This window comes from Eurosta solidaginis, chromosome 2 (assembly GCF_040869045.1).
Source record: "Eurosta solidaginis isolate ZX-2024a chromosome 2, ASM4086904v1, whole genome shotgun sequence".
In the NCBI taxonomy this organism is placed as follows: domain Eukaryota; kingdom Metazoa; phylum Arthropoda; class Insecta; order Diptera; family Tephritidae; genus Eurosta; species Eurosta solidaginis.
The window spans coordinates 285,530,674-285,545,458 of NC_090320.1; the positions used below are offsets into that span (position 1 = coordinate 285,530,674).

General features: G+C 36.1%; 1 protein-coding gene across 10 annotated transcripts in view; it reads right to left on the reverse strand.

The window, feature by feature from the left end:
* Positions 1–6,116: 6,116 nt before the first annotated feature.
* Positions 6,117–14,785, reverse strand: part of smog (G-protein coupled receptor 158 smog) — a 316,915-nt gene continuing 308,246 nt past the window's right edge. For 9 of the 10 annotated variants that reach the window (XM_067768321.1, XM_067768317.1, XM_067768318.1 and 6 more), the window contains one exon: positions 6,117–8,692. In XM_067768321.1, coding sequence (XP_067624422.1) covers positions 8,501–8,692 — 192 coding nt within the window. In that variant the 3' untranslated portion in view covers positions 6,117–8,500. The remainder of the gene's footprint in view (positions 8,693–14,785) is intronic. The other variant, XM_067768323.1, reaches the window with a different exon arrangement.

The following is a 14,785-nucleotide window of genomic DNA, read 5'->3' on the forward strand; positions in this document are numbered from 1 at the left end:
AAAGCTGGAAAGCTGTGGTGTGATGGAGGGTGATCTGGGAGTGCCTGGTCGCGACTGAGGAGAACTATTTATGCCTAAGTCATCTGGGTTCTGACCCATGCAATATTCCGGGAAATTGTCATTCGCATCTGTTCGCCCGCATTTGTAAAAGCGACCCGTACGTAGGCAGTAAATAATTCGGGGTTCCGCTGGCGAGTCAGCTTAGCAAACGTTGGACGGACACTACTTTTTGCTGGGTAGCGAGCTGCTTCTGGCCAGATGTAGATAGTGGGTAGTCTACTATAAGACGCCATCTCCGGAGGATTTATCTCTTTTGATGTCCAAATTGCTTTTAAAAGCAAACTGAACAAGAAACTGTGCGAAGTATGCTCGTTTTGTTTCAGTATTTACAATATTTGTTTTTTTGTTACAACTAAAATTATGCAACAATTATTTTCTATGAGTTTATTTGAGTGTTTGCCATTACATTTAATACAGTAGTACATTTTAAAAATATTGCATGTAAATTTAAAAACTTTTTAGAATTTATATTTACAAGGAAATCTGGTAAAGGAAATATTTTTTAAACATTCATAGAAAAGCAAGATTTTTGAAGTATGCCAAAATGAAAAAAAAAAAATCCACCGATTTGCACATTAACTTATTATATCTAAGACTATAAGCTCAAATTTTACAACTTTTTTGACTAAGTACTTTTGGCTTTAAATTAATCTACATACGTTTGTGTTTTTTTTGTATTTTGTATATTTACTACAATATATTTATATTTCTATAATTTATTTTTGTAAATTGTGTATATTTTGCAATTGGAAGCCTTATAGTATGCTTTCATGAATGACAATGCTTGTTAGGGTAGTCTCTAATTTTTAGTTTTTATCGAAATTTCAAAAGCCCTAGATAAAAAAAGTTAAAAGTATAACAGCCAATTATATTTTATTGTTTAAAATTAGTAAGAAATAGGACAGGAAAAGTGAAGTGATTCTTAATTTAAATAGACTGTCAGAATCTTAATGAAAACCAAGGGAATATGCCTAAAAGTATACTTCCATAAAGCATTGTCTCCTACAGCACAAACAGTTTCAGCATGGTGTTTCGCTGTCGCGACATTATTATCTGCATTTTAGGTTGTAAATTTTCTGATTTCCTTACAGGTTTGGCGGAAGACCCGGTTACCTAGTTTTCTGAGGCAAAGTAATCGCTTCTCTTGAATAGCTGTGTAGGGTAAGTGGTCTGGCAGTTGCGACTTTCCAATCGACGGCCTGGTTATGCTAGCCGCTATTGTTCAGTAAAGTAGGATGCTCCTCGCTCTTAAGCTTTTCGTTCGTTGTACACCGATTAACAAGACAACTTTTCGCTTCAGCTCCTCCACTCAAAAATCGCAGATCGTCAATTTTTGAGCAACAACATGCTTCGCGATTGTGACTTTTCAGTCGCAGCAATTTTTACTCGTGACTGTGAAAAACAGTGATACAAGAGCAAAGTGATTTAAGTCGCAGTACAAAATACCGCTTACAAATAGTCACAATTAAAGATGCAATTATAGCTTTCATTAGCTGCGACAGTTGAAATAAACGAACCTGCGATTTGTGGTGCTATCTACTGTTAGATGTCGCAGTAAGTAGCGAGCGAGGGCGTTTGCATGGGCAGCATTACGTCAGGGGCATCACAGGCTCATTGGCTCATATTATATTATGATTATCACTGCGATAAAGATCTTTAATTGCCAGTATTAGCGAGGTGATTGCGAACGAGATGCAGATCGGTTTCACAGTCAGTCGGTCGAGACGATTTCTTGGAAGCTGTCGTTTGTGTTCTGTCATTTGCTGTGACAAAACCGTAGTCATTGTTTTATTTAGTGGGCTGTTTGTGGGACTACTTGTTCCTGAATTGATTAGGCGCTATCACAGACTTCGAGCATTCCATAATGTAACAATTTACTTTATAAAGAGAAAGTGGTCAAACCCATTGTAGCTTTTGGGGAGTCTTGATTTTATAGATATTTATTTTTTATGAAGGAGTTTCAGCCGTTACTAATAAAGATGTGACGATCTTGATTTCAGATATTTACTTTTATTCGATGAGTGAGATCATGGAAAGAAACGTTCCCAGAACCAATTAGGTTGGCACAGGTATATGTACTTTGCTTAAATCCAGACAAGGCGGAGAGTATTTTGGCATTCACAACATATCGTTCGATTGATACCACATTTTCCGAATTTCAATTGAAACATCTTGTACCAAGTTTTTGTAACTACACCTTTTCCAGTTTAAGTTCAGAAATTTACAATTCAAGTTCAGAAAATTGCAATTCAAGTACAGAAAATTACAATTCAAGTTCAGAATTTCCAATTCAAGTTCAGAAAATTACAATTAAAGTTCAGAAAATTACAATTCAAGTTCAGAATTTCCAATTCAAATTCAGAAATTTCCAATTCAAGTTCAGAAATTCCAATTTAAATTCAGAAAATTACAATTCAAGTTCAGAAAATTATAATTCAAGTACAGAATTTTTATTTCAAGTTCGGAAAATTTCAATTCAAATTCAGAAATTACAATTCAAATTCAGAAAATTATAAGTAGGGTGTTATTTTTCAAAAGTTATTCCAATTCATACTACGTAATGTAATACTTACATGTTATTTGCGGAAGTGTTGATGCTTCGTTGACAATGATGGCTTGGATATACTGTACCCTAAGTTTTCTCCAGCGGCCACCGTGGTGTGATGGTAGCGTGCTCCGCCTATCACACCGTATGCCCTGGGTTCAACTCCCGGGCAAAGCAACATCAAAATTTTAGAAATAAGATTTTTCAATTAGAAGAAAATTTTTCTAAGCGGGGTCGTCCCTCGGCAGTGTCTGGCAAGCGCTCCGATTGTATTTCTGCCATGAAAAGCTCTCAGTGAAAACTCATCTGCCTTGCAGATGCCGTTCGGAGTCGGCATAAAACATGTAGGTCCCGTCCGGCCAATTTGTAGGGAAGAATCAAGAGGAGCACGACGCAAATTGGAAGAGAAGCTCGGCCTTAGATCTCTTCGGAGGTTATCGCGCCTTACATTTATTTTTTTTTTTTAAGTTTTCTCCAAGGCGTGTACATCCCGAGCTAAGAAATCAAACGGAGGATATCTCTTTGCAACAATTGCATGAGGACGCTCCAGTCATTGATTTCGTCATTACTGCTGTCATACTCAATGCAGATCAATGCTTGTGACCTTTACGTAGAATATAGCTGTATGTCCTTGTAACTGACCTCTTATGAGAGGAGGAAAGAGAAGAAAGGAAACGGTTTTTTCGCTATTTCCTTCATGTGAGCAAAATTGATTTAAGTGAGTTAAGAAGTCCAATGCTTCCTTAACAAATAGTAGGCCTTCATATCCTTGTATCAGATTATTAGGGCTAACTTTTACCATCTCACATACTTTAATTTCCATTGCATGAAAGAAAAAACTCCTGACAAACTTTCTGAACTTGAATTGTAATTTTCTGAACTTAAATTGGAATTTTTGAACTTGAATTGTAACTTTCTGAATTTGCATTGTAAATTTATGAATTTATATTAGAAGTTCTGAACTTGAATTGTAATTTTCTGAACTTGAATTGGAAACTCTGAACTTGAATTGTAAATTTCTGAACTTGAATTGTAAATTTGTGAATTTAAATTGGAAATTCTGAACTTGTATGGTAGTTTTCTTAATTTGAATTGTAATTTTCTGAACTTAAACTGGAAAAGGTGTAGTGAGCTTTATCTTTAAAAATTGTGTATTTAAGGGCTACCCTAACGTATCTTTGATTTTATGTATATGTTAATTAACAAGAAACACATGTACATCAACTTCAAATAAATTTATATTCGTCACATATACGACCCAACTAATTATTGAAATAAAGTACACGCTTACGATAGTTTTTACTTATTGATACGCAAAATCAATGCGACAACTGCAAAAAATTTTTATTTTTTATTAATATCGACTTTATTTTGACTTTGCTTTTAGTTGGGGTGGCGTATTGCAGGCTTTCAGCCGAAAATAACATAAAAGGGGAAATTCAAATTAGTAACTATCAACATACTTATAGGCGCTTTGCTAAGGAACTCAATAATGCAACTTAGGTTTTACTTTCTAAATAAGTATTTACAAAAAAAAAAAAAAAATTATGCGTTTTGAGTATTCATGCGCCTAAAAGTAAGCGTTATCAATGCTATTAACTTTTCCGGGTGCATTTTATGTTTTATGCGCCTAGAAGTAGGCCACGTCACTTTAGATGCAGTTATTTTTTATGCGCGTAGAGCTAGGCTACATATATTTTTGCTTTGCATTCTTCCTAAATATTTCTGGAATATATTGCAGCCTACTTTTGGGCGCATGCTTGCGTATGTGAAAAATATCTTAAAAATGAGTGTGTTATTTTTTTTCCTTTTTTTACGCATTTTAAATGCGTTCCTAGTATACTTTAAGTCAACAGGTTTTTTTTTGCATCGTACATACAAAATTTAATTCTCTTTCAGATTTGTGCTTTTGATTTGAATTTTTTAAAAAGTGCTAGCATTCACTGTAACAATTTTCAAAAAACTTTGTAACTTTGATTTCAGCACCATACTAAAGTAAATGTTTTCATTGTTTGCTATAGAGGTGGGCTTTGCTATTTATTAATGCATATCATCAGCATGTTTTATAGCTTCTTTCGTTTTCATTTATAAGTACAAATAATTTTAATATCTTTATTTTAAGTTTGATAAAATTTAGTAGCCTTGAGTGTTGCAAATTAATTAGATTAGTTGAGCTGAAAGGCCGCGGTTAATGAATAAAACTTCCTTTTGGTTTGTTTTATATTCATAAATTTTAATTTTGGTCGATATTTCGACTTCAATCTGAAGTCATCATCAGGCCACATATGGACATGTATGATCGACTGTCCATATGTCCCTGAATTTGACTTCAGATTGAAGTCGAAATATCGACCAAAATTAAAATTTATGAATATAAAACAAACCAAAAGGAAGTTTTATTCATTAACCGCGGCCTTTCAGCTCAACTAATCTTTATTTTAATTTTATTTTCTTTATTATTTATAAAACACTAGCGGAGTTGACGGACGTTGTTTTGCCCGAACTTTAATTTACCTGCATTGGTTTTGAAATTATTTCAAGAAGTTTTTAGCGCTCAATCTCGCTCTTCTTTGTTCACCTCTCCTCATTCACTTCCTCTTCGAAAGGTATTAAAAAATCAAATGTTTTTCGTAGACCTTCCAACATGTAGTTGTTTTGGAAATCAGTTTCAAATAAACTCACACTTTTTTTTTTACCAGCCTGTCATGAACATGAAATGTATAGTAAAAAATTTTGGTCTAGCTTTCTACGTTTCAAAAGATGGCTCCCATTAAGTATACAGAACGGTTCAGTGTGACGAGCTTAGCCGATTTAGACATGATCTCTTCTGTCGGTTCCTGTATTTAAAAGCAACAATTTCCTCAAATTTTGAGATATTTGGATGAAGTTTGAATGCCGGTGTATTTTCGTGTCATATTGAAAATTTGAAAAAACCAAAAGAACCTCCTACTTTTCGCATACATTTATCCCCCTACAACCGACTGTTCAAATAAAAGGTATTTCGCAATTTCTGCGTCGCTGTAAAAACTAAAACGGTGTATTTTACTACACTGAAGAAATGGTGCTAGTAAAATCAACAAATCGGTTCTGTTGTTCTTGACTTAACGGGTATTCGGTGAAATTGATCGAATTATGGTTAATTCGACCGAGTTCTTTGTCAAGCGAACAAATTAGTTTAGTCATTTTAACAGGAGAGAAATTGTCGCTCTTAAGTTAACAAAATTTTGTAAAATTGACAGATTCCTAATCAATCTAACTGATTTTTCTGTTAACACAACTGATCATACAGGTAATTTTAACGGCGATCAACTGTCAATACATGAGCAAATTTCAAAGAGAATTTTACGCTCACTGCGCTCTCTACTTTGTACTTATGACGATGGTGCCACTTGTTAAAAAAAAAAACACCAAAATAAGAAAACCATCAAATCGAAAAACCACACAAAATGGGAAAACAATAAAAAACTGAAAAACTCAGTTATCAATACAAAACGAAAAAACCCTTTTTTAAATTTACTGTGCAAAAAATTATGAAATACCGGGACACTTATTTATCGGGTACAATTTTGCAACTTATCGTCCAAGCGAAATGCAAAATTGCGCCCTCTTGTTGCAAAATTTTTGCTTCAACGAAGAGGATTTTTCCAAAGTTAGTAACATTTTGTTCAAGTTTTTATGAATTTTCACTTACGTGAACGAATCTCATAAGATAACAAAAAAAAAAAATTCCTCCTTTTTAATGCTGATGTTTCCGACAAAATAAAAGTTTGAGTTGTTTTGGAATCGCTTCAACTTAAAGTGTTACGAAAATTAAACTTGCCGAATTACATGTAAAGTTACTCCAGTCGTGAATTACCTTCCTGCGATTTGATTCTTTACATTTTTTTTTCTTTCAAGTGTGGCAACTACATGCGAGAGAAGAAATTGGGAATGAGCTGAGCTGCAACTGAAAGAATGAGAATCAGTTTTGTGACTACTGTTTTCAGTTGTATATTCATATGTATGTATATGTAGCAAGCATGCGTATTTATGTATTCACATATTAACGTATTTATATGGCGGTCGCCGTGGTGTGATGGTAGCGTGCTCCTTCTACCACACCGAATACCCTGGGTCCACACCCCGGGCAAAGCAACATCAAAATTTTAGAAACAAGCTTTTTCAATGAGAAGAAAAATTTTCTAAGCGGGGTCGCCCCTCGGCAGTGTTCGGCAAGCACTACGAGTGTATTTCTGCCATGAAATGCTCTCAGTGAAAACTCATATGCCTTGCGATGCCGTTCGGAGTCGGCATAAAACAAGTAGGTCCCGTCCCGCCAGTTTGTAAAAAAAATTAAAAAGGGTATTCATTTTGAATTACGATTTGCTTCAGTAATTTCGGGACCACTTTGTTATTGTTTCGGTATTTTTTTCAGATCATTTTGATTAATACAGAGCGATTTCAGAACTTTTTTTTTAATATTATATGTAGTCATGCCTGGATCATCATCGAATTAACAGCGGAGCCTTTGCGGACTAGTCATCCCGACTATTTCATTACACACTACTTGAAACTCAGATACAGACTGAGAGGGATGTAGATCATTGTTTGAATGCTAAGAATTTTCATCATGACTCTCAGCAGGACTCCTCTTGAAAATTAAAGTATACCTCTTTTAGGTATGATCAGAATTAAAAAATGTTTCCAGAAACTGATTTCCAAAAATTTTTCATATTGGAGGTGAATGGTGAACACTTCGTTTTCCAACCCAGTCTAATGCTCCTATATATCATTTTCAACAAAACAATTTACACTGTGTAACACCAAAAAATACCTGGGAATTCATAGCATTTTTGTAGTAGATCTGGAAGATCTAAGAATGACTGCACAAATCGTGAGTTACGGGCAAAAAACCGATTTTTCATACTTGTTGGATATAACCCGATTTTCTGCGGATCGTATAAGCAGAGACTTAGAACCCTTGCAAACGATATACATATCAACTGGAAAAACACAACACAACTATGAAAATTTTCCCAATGAACACATTTTATTTTCTTTTTTCAGATCTCCTCAACTTACAACTAATTTACAATAAGACTATATCAACCTTGGATTGCACCAAAAGTGAAAATTAATTATAAGTTCAAGGAGTATGCGTATTCTTATTTATGCAAGAAATTGATTGAGCTATTAAAATTTGTATGAAAACAAAATTTGAAAAAATGTAAAATTGTATCAAAACGACTAAAAACATTTGCTTGGCCCATTGTTGTCTAAATTTAGAATCACTCTTTGCAAACTAATATGACTCTAACTTGGTAGTTCTCAATAGGAAATAAGCAAAAAAATCATGGGCTCTCAAGTGTCCAAAGGTACCGAAAACCGGTTTTTTGCCCGTAACTTTTGGGGGTGATTTTCTCAGCCATTCTTAGATCTTCGAGATCTACTAGAAATATGGTATGATTTCCCAAGTATTTTCACTTTTGTCATTTATGTAGCACTGTGTAATAATTCATTAAATTGTACAAAATCGTATAAACTTATTTAAAACAAACTACGAGTATTTTTCAACTTGATTTCAAATCTGAAATAAAGTAAAATTCACTACAAAACACAATCTACAATTTTTAACTTAGACGATTATGCTTACAGCTTTATATTGTATTATTTTGGTTTTTTACTTATAAAGTAACTATGGTATTTTTTATATATATTTACAAAGTTTTTTGGCTATCCTTATTTTAAATGCCTACACGCACTTTTCCATTTTGTATTTTAAAATTTTATTAATTCTTTCATTATACAATTCTTTCCATTCTACTAACAACCATTTATTTTATTCGATTTTTTTCTCTTTAGATTTTTTATCATAATAATCTACTATTACATCCATGTTATCCACTTTTTTCGATTTCACTTCGAATGCGATACCATGGAGTGTGAAATCGCTGAATGTGAAAGCATGGAATGGGATACTCCTGATATCTCGCCATCTGTTGGCCCCTCCACGCTGCAAACTGAGTCTTCGGGTGTACGTGATGGTTCGGCTTCAGTAATTTCGATATCCTGATGATGTTTATTGCTACGATGTTTGGCACTGAGAGCCTGTGTGAAATGTAGATAGAGAGAAAGAGAGAAAAAGAGTGTCAACTTTGCATTAAATAACTGAAAAATAATTTTAATATTTTTTATTTAAAAAAAATAAAATTAGTTAGTTGGCGTTCATGATATTTGTGCTGGGATGCATTTTCATATGCTAATTATGATAAAAAAGCAATGTGGAGTTAAAAAATAGCAAAGAAATATGAATACATGCGTTCTCATGCGATAGATTTTTTGTACGTTATATATACAACAAAATATATATATTTTAGTTCATAGTATCAGTTGTTGAGTGTTGTTGTTGTAGGTACTAACAGTGTGTTTGAATCTTAAGTTGTGCTACGCCATTTCACCAAATAAAAATTGGCTAGCAAAACGATGCATTACTAAATTTATTTGTACTCAATGCGCCTGTTAAGTGTTCATAGTCCCCAGATTTATATGAGGTATTCATTGTAAACTTTTCCTACTAACATATATATATATATTGTAACGAATTTGCTGCAAATCCTCTTATTTTCCCCTTTTGCTAGGTTCGTATCGCTAAACTGTTGAATAAATAACTCCAATTTGTAATAATGTAAAATGGCCTTTATTAAAGTACTTCACAATAACCAACTGTGCAACGAATAGCTTGCTTAATAACCACACTGATTGATAGCTCAATGAAACTCTACTATTCAAAATAACACTGCTATCGCTCGCTAGATATCGTCTTAATCAAACTGCTTGACAACTCAAATCAAACTGAATTCCTTCTTGCTCGCCTGCACCGCTTTTATAGTTTACGCTGCATACTTCTAGGCTCTTCGATTTCCAGAAGTTACTAGTTGTTTCGGCTACAAAATCGCCAGCCACAACTACGTGCACAAATTATTGCTCTCTCTTGTGACAACTCAGATAAGATATATGCATGTGTTTGTAGTTTACAGTCTCCCGCACACACATAAGCGTATAAGTAACTTCATCGGTGTGTGACATCTCATCTCTCGCTGCCTTGTATGTAAATGTTGCTCGTCGGAATGTGTACATATGTGTAGACGCAATTATTGATTCGTTTATGTAGATACATAATGATTGAATTATTGATGTGAATTCACGTCACTGCTTAGCATCGGCCTGGAGATGGCAGCACTCCTCAGTTTTGCTAATATTCGTAACACTGCCCTCCACCTAAGTCTGATCGTCCCGATCAAACAAATCTCCCAATCTAAACGCCGCTAGCATCTCCAAATGTACCACCCTTCTAATCCGTGGTTTCCCAGTGGTTTGTATGCGGTAGATGGTATCACTGATCTTCTTCACAACTTTGTACGGGCCTTCCCAACTGCACCGAAATTGGGCTGGAACACCTTTCCGCCGGTGAGGGTTGTTTAACACTACCAAATCTCCATTCCGGAAACCTTCCGAATTATTTTCCCTGTCGTACCTGTGTTCCATCTTACTACTCATTATCCTGGGCCGTTCCTTCACACTCTGTTGTTTGGTCAATGAACCACTTCGTAGAGCTTGCGCTGGACGGATTTGCTTTGCATAATCGGTATCGTTCCCACATTTCACAACAGTAGTGTGCTCCGGCTTGAAACTACCCTCGCATTCTTTCTCGGAAATTCGTTGCTTCGTTTTCCTGCGTCTTCTAGGTTTTGTCAATGCTAGTGTTTCTCTCGCAGGTACTTTTGATTTTGATTTATTTGGCCCATTCCATCTATCAACTTTTGCCTTTGAATTTAGTGGTTTTTGTCGAGTCTTTTCCACCAGTACCCGATTACTGCTGAACCCTTTTTCCAAACTAAAGTTAAGTGGTATGTCCTGGTTCTTATAGCGCATAGTTTTTCTCCGCATATCGATCCTGACGTCATGGTCAACCAAGAAGTCCACTCCCAATATGACTTCATCAACGATCTCCGCCACAACGAATTTGTGTAGAACCATGACCTTCCCAATCAATACTTCACATATCACTTCTCCCTGAACTTGGTTATACTCGCCAGTGACCGTACGCAACTTTGCTCCAGGTAACGGTTTTACTCTCCTGTTGACCAAGTCAGATCGGATCAAGGAATGAGATGCGCCCGTATCTACAGTCAGTATTCGTTCGTTGCCATCCACATTCCCTCTGACGGTAAGACTGCTCGATTTTCTACCAATTTGCGACACAGATATCACAGAGCATTCAATAGCTGGATCTAGCTCTCTACCTCTTACTCGCTCTTGCTCATCTCCTCCAGCTTTGCGTTTACGCCCACCCACATTGTTGGAACTATTAAGGCCAAGATCGCAATGACGTGCAATGTGACCGGACTTCCCGCATTTGAAGCATTTGATAACTTTTTCACTCCGCTTTTGCGATCCTTTCAGCGCCTCCAATATTGCGTCTACCCACTCTGGCCTTTCTACTTCCACACGGCGTGCTTTGAAAACTGGCTTACACAGAAGCGACGCTGTTTCCTGAGTCAATGCATGGGATACCGTTTCAGAAAATGTTTGCTTTGGGTTCGCGTATGTGGCTCGCTTCGTTTCGACGTCCCTTATGCCATTTATAAAGCTCTGAATCTTCACTCTTTCCGTGTAATCCACGGGTGCATCCGCATTTGCAAGATGAGCCAATCTTTCAATGTCCGAAGCAAACTCCTGCAAAGTCTCGTTAGCTTTTTGGTAGCGGTTTTGCAATTCTATTTGAAATATCTGTTTCATGTGTTCGCTTCCGTATCGCCGTTCTACAGCAGCCATCAATGCGTCATAACTGTTCCGTTCGTACTCTGGAATAATCTGTAAGATTTCGGCAGCTAGTCCTTTCAATGCTACGAAGAGTGCGGCAACTTTATCTTCCACATTCCAGTTGTTCACTGCTGCGGTCTTCTCAAACTGTAGCTTAAAGACCTGGAAAGGAACAGAACCGTCAAAGGATGGTGTTTTTACCTTTGAATTACTAGTTGAAACTGCTGGGCGATTCAGTTGCAACTGCTCGATACGTCCTCTAAAAGCATCCACCTCGGCCTCGATTTTTTCTTCAAACTGTAAAATTTTTGTATCTTGCGCCTCCAACTTCGAGGAAATACGTCCTTCTTGCTCTTCCAGTTGAGCAGAGATCTGCGATGATATCTGTGCTGAAATTTGAGCCGACAATTCGGATATCCGTTCCTCTTGTGCTTCAATCTTCGCTGTTATACGGTTCTCCTGCGATTCCAGCTGAGATGACATTTGCGACGACATTTCGGATATACGCGTTTCTTGTGATTTCATCTGTGATACCATATACGTCTTCTGTTCTTCTAGTTGAGATGCCAGTTGAGATGTTATATCTGTCCTTTGCGATTCCAGTTGAGAAGCCACTGTCGATGTTTGAGCAGATATTGCAGCCAAAATCATGTTCAAGTCTGTGTTCGCCATTGTCTGCGGTGTTTCTTCGATTTTTGTTATTTCCTCGCCATCAAGATGAAAGTCATACTCTTCCACATCAATTCCTTCTCCTTCCATTGCCTCTCGTAGCCGTGCCTGAAGTTCAAGTTTAACGCCGCTTGTATTCAATCCACGGCTCTCCAACTCCTTCTTTAGTTGCTGGATCTTCAATTCACTGAACTTTGTCATGTCCTTGTTGTCCTCTGGAATTTATTCAACAATTCCTCTTCTGACACCAATTGTAACGAATTTGCTGCAAATCCTCTTATTTTCCCCTTTTGCTAGGTTCGTATCGCTAAACTGTTGAATAAATAACTCCAATTTGTAATAATGTAAAATGGCCTTTATTAAAGTACTTCACAATAACCAACTGTGCAACGAATAGCTTGCTTAATAACCACACTGATTGATAGCTCAATGAAACTCTACTATTCAAAATAACACTGCTATTGCTCGCTAGATATCGTCTTAATCAAACTGCTTGACAACTCAAATCAAACTGAATTCCTTCTTGCTCGCCTGCACAGCTTTTATAGTTTACGCTGCATACTTCTAGGCTCTTCGATTTCCAGAAGTTACTAGTTGTTTCGGCTACAAAATCGCCAGCCACAACTACGTGCACAAATTATTGCTCTCTCTTGTGACAACTCAGATAAGATATATGCATGTGTTTGTAGTTTACAGTCTCCCGCACACACATAAGCGTATAAGTAACTTCATCGGTGTGTGACATCTCATCTCTCGCTGCCTTGTATGTAAATGTTGCTCGTCGGAATGTGTACATATGTGTAGACGCAATTATTGATTCGTTTATGTAGATACATAATGATTGAATTATTGATGTGAATTCACGTCACTGCTTAGCATCGGTCTGGAGATGGCAGCACTCCTCAGTTTTGCTAATATTCGTAACAATATGTATATATTTAATTTTCGAAAAAGTTTTTTATGATTATACTCAGTTGAGCAGAGCTCACAGAGTATAATAACTTTGATTGGATAACGGTTGGTTGTACAGGTATAAAGGAATCGAGATAGATATAGACTTTCATATATCAAAATCATCAGTATCGAAAAAAATTGATTGAGTCATGTCCGTCCGTCTGTTAACACGATAACTTGAGTAAATTTTGAGGTATCTTGATGAAATTTGATATGTAGGTTCCTGGGCATTCATCTCAGATCGCTATTTAAAATGAACGAAATCGGACTATAACCACGCCCACTTTTTCGATATCGAAAATTTCGAAAAACACAAAAAGTGCGATTATTCATTACCAAAGACGGATAAAGCAATTAAATTTGGTAGGTGAGTTGAACTTATGACGCAGAATAGAAAATTAGAAAAATTTTGGACAATGGGCGTGGCACCGCCCACTTTTAAAAGAGGGTAATTTAAAAGGTTTGCAAGCTGTAATTTGGCAGTCGTTGAAGATCTCATGATGAAATTTGGCAGGAACGTTACTCCTGTTACTATATGTATGCTTAATAAAAATTAGCAAAATCGGAGTACGACCACGCCCACTTTAAAAAATATTTTTTTTTAATGTCAAATTTTAACAAAAAATTTAATATCTTTACAGTATATAAGTAAATTATGCAAACGTTCAACTCCAGTAATGATATGGTGCAACAAAATACAAAAAGAAAAGAAAATTTCAAAATGGGCGTGGCTCCGCCCTTTTTCATCTAATTTGTCTAGGATACTTTTAATGCCATAAGTCGAACAAAAATTTACCAATCTTTGTGAAATTTGGTTTGGGCATAGCTTCTATGATGGTAACTGTTTTCTGTGAAAATGGGCGAAATCGGTTGAAGCCAGGCTCAGTTTTTATACACAGTCGACAGTCTCTTCTTCTGCTCGGCCGTTAACACGATAACTTCAACCAAAATCGATATATTTTACTAAACTCAGTTCACGTACTTATCTGAATTCCCTTTATCTTGGTATAAAAAATGAACGAAATCCGACTATGACCACGCCCACTTTTTCGATATCGAAAATTACGAAAAATTAAAAAAATGCCTAAATTATATACCAAATACGAAAAAAGGGATGAAACATGGTAATTGGATTGGTTTATTGACGCAGAATATAGCTTTAGAAAAAACTTTGTAAAATGGGTGTGACACCTACCATATTAAGTAGAAGAAAATGAAAAAGATCTGCAGGGCGAAATCAAAAGCCCTTGAATCATGGCAGGAATACTGTTCGGTATTACACATATAAATAAATTAGCGGTACCCGACAGATGATGTTCTGGGTCACCCTGGTCCACATTTTGGTCGATATCTCGAAAACCCATTCACGTATACAACTACCACCACTCCCTTTTAAAACCCTCATTAATGCCTTTAATTTGATACCCATATCGTACAAACACATTATAGAGTAACCACTGGTTCAGGTTTATGGCGATATCTCGAAAAGGCGTCCACCCATAGAACTAAGGCCCACTCCCTTTTAGAATACTCATTAACACCTTTCGTTTGATACCCATATTGTACTATTTGCCATGACGTAGGAAATACATAACCGTATAATTTGTTTGCGGTTTGTGTAAAAATGCTATACCAGTTACAATGATGCTGAACCATTTCCACAAAATCCTGAACTCCCCTGATACCTTGAAAAATTGTACGACTTGAGTGGTTTTGAATTTATAGTTTAAAAACAAAAAAACAATGTATACATTT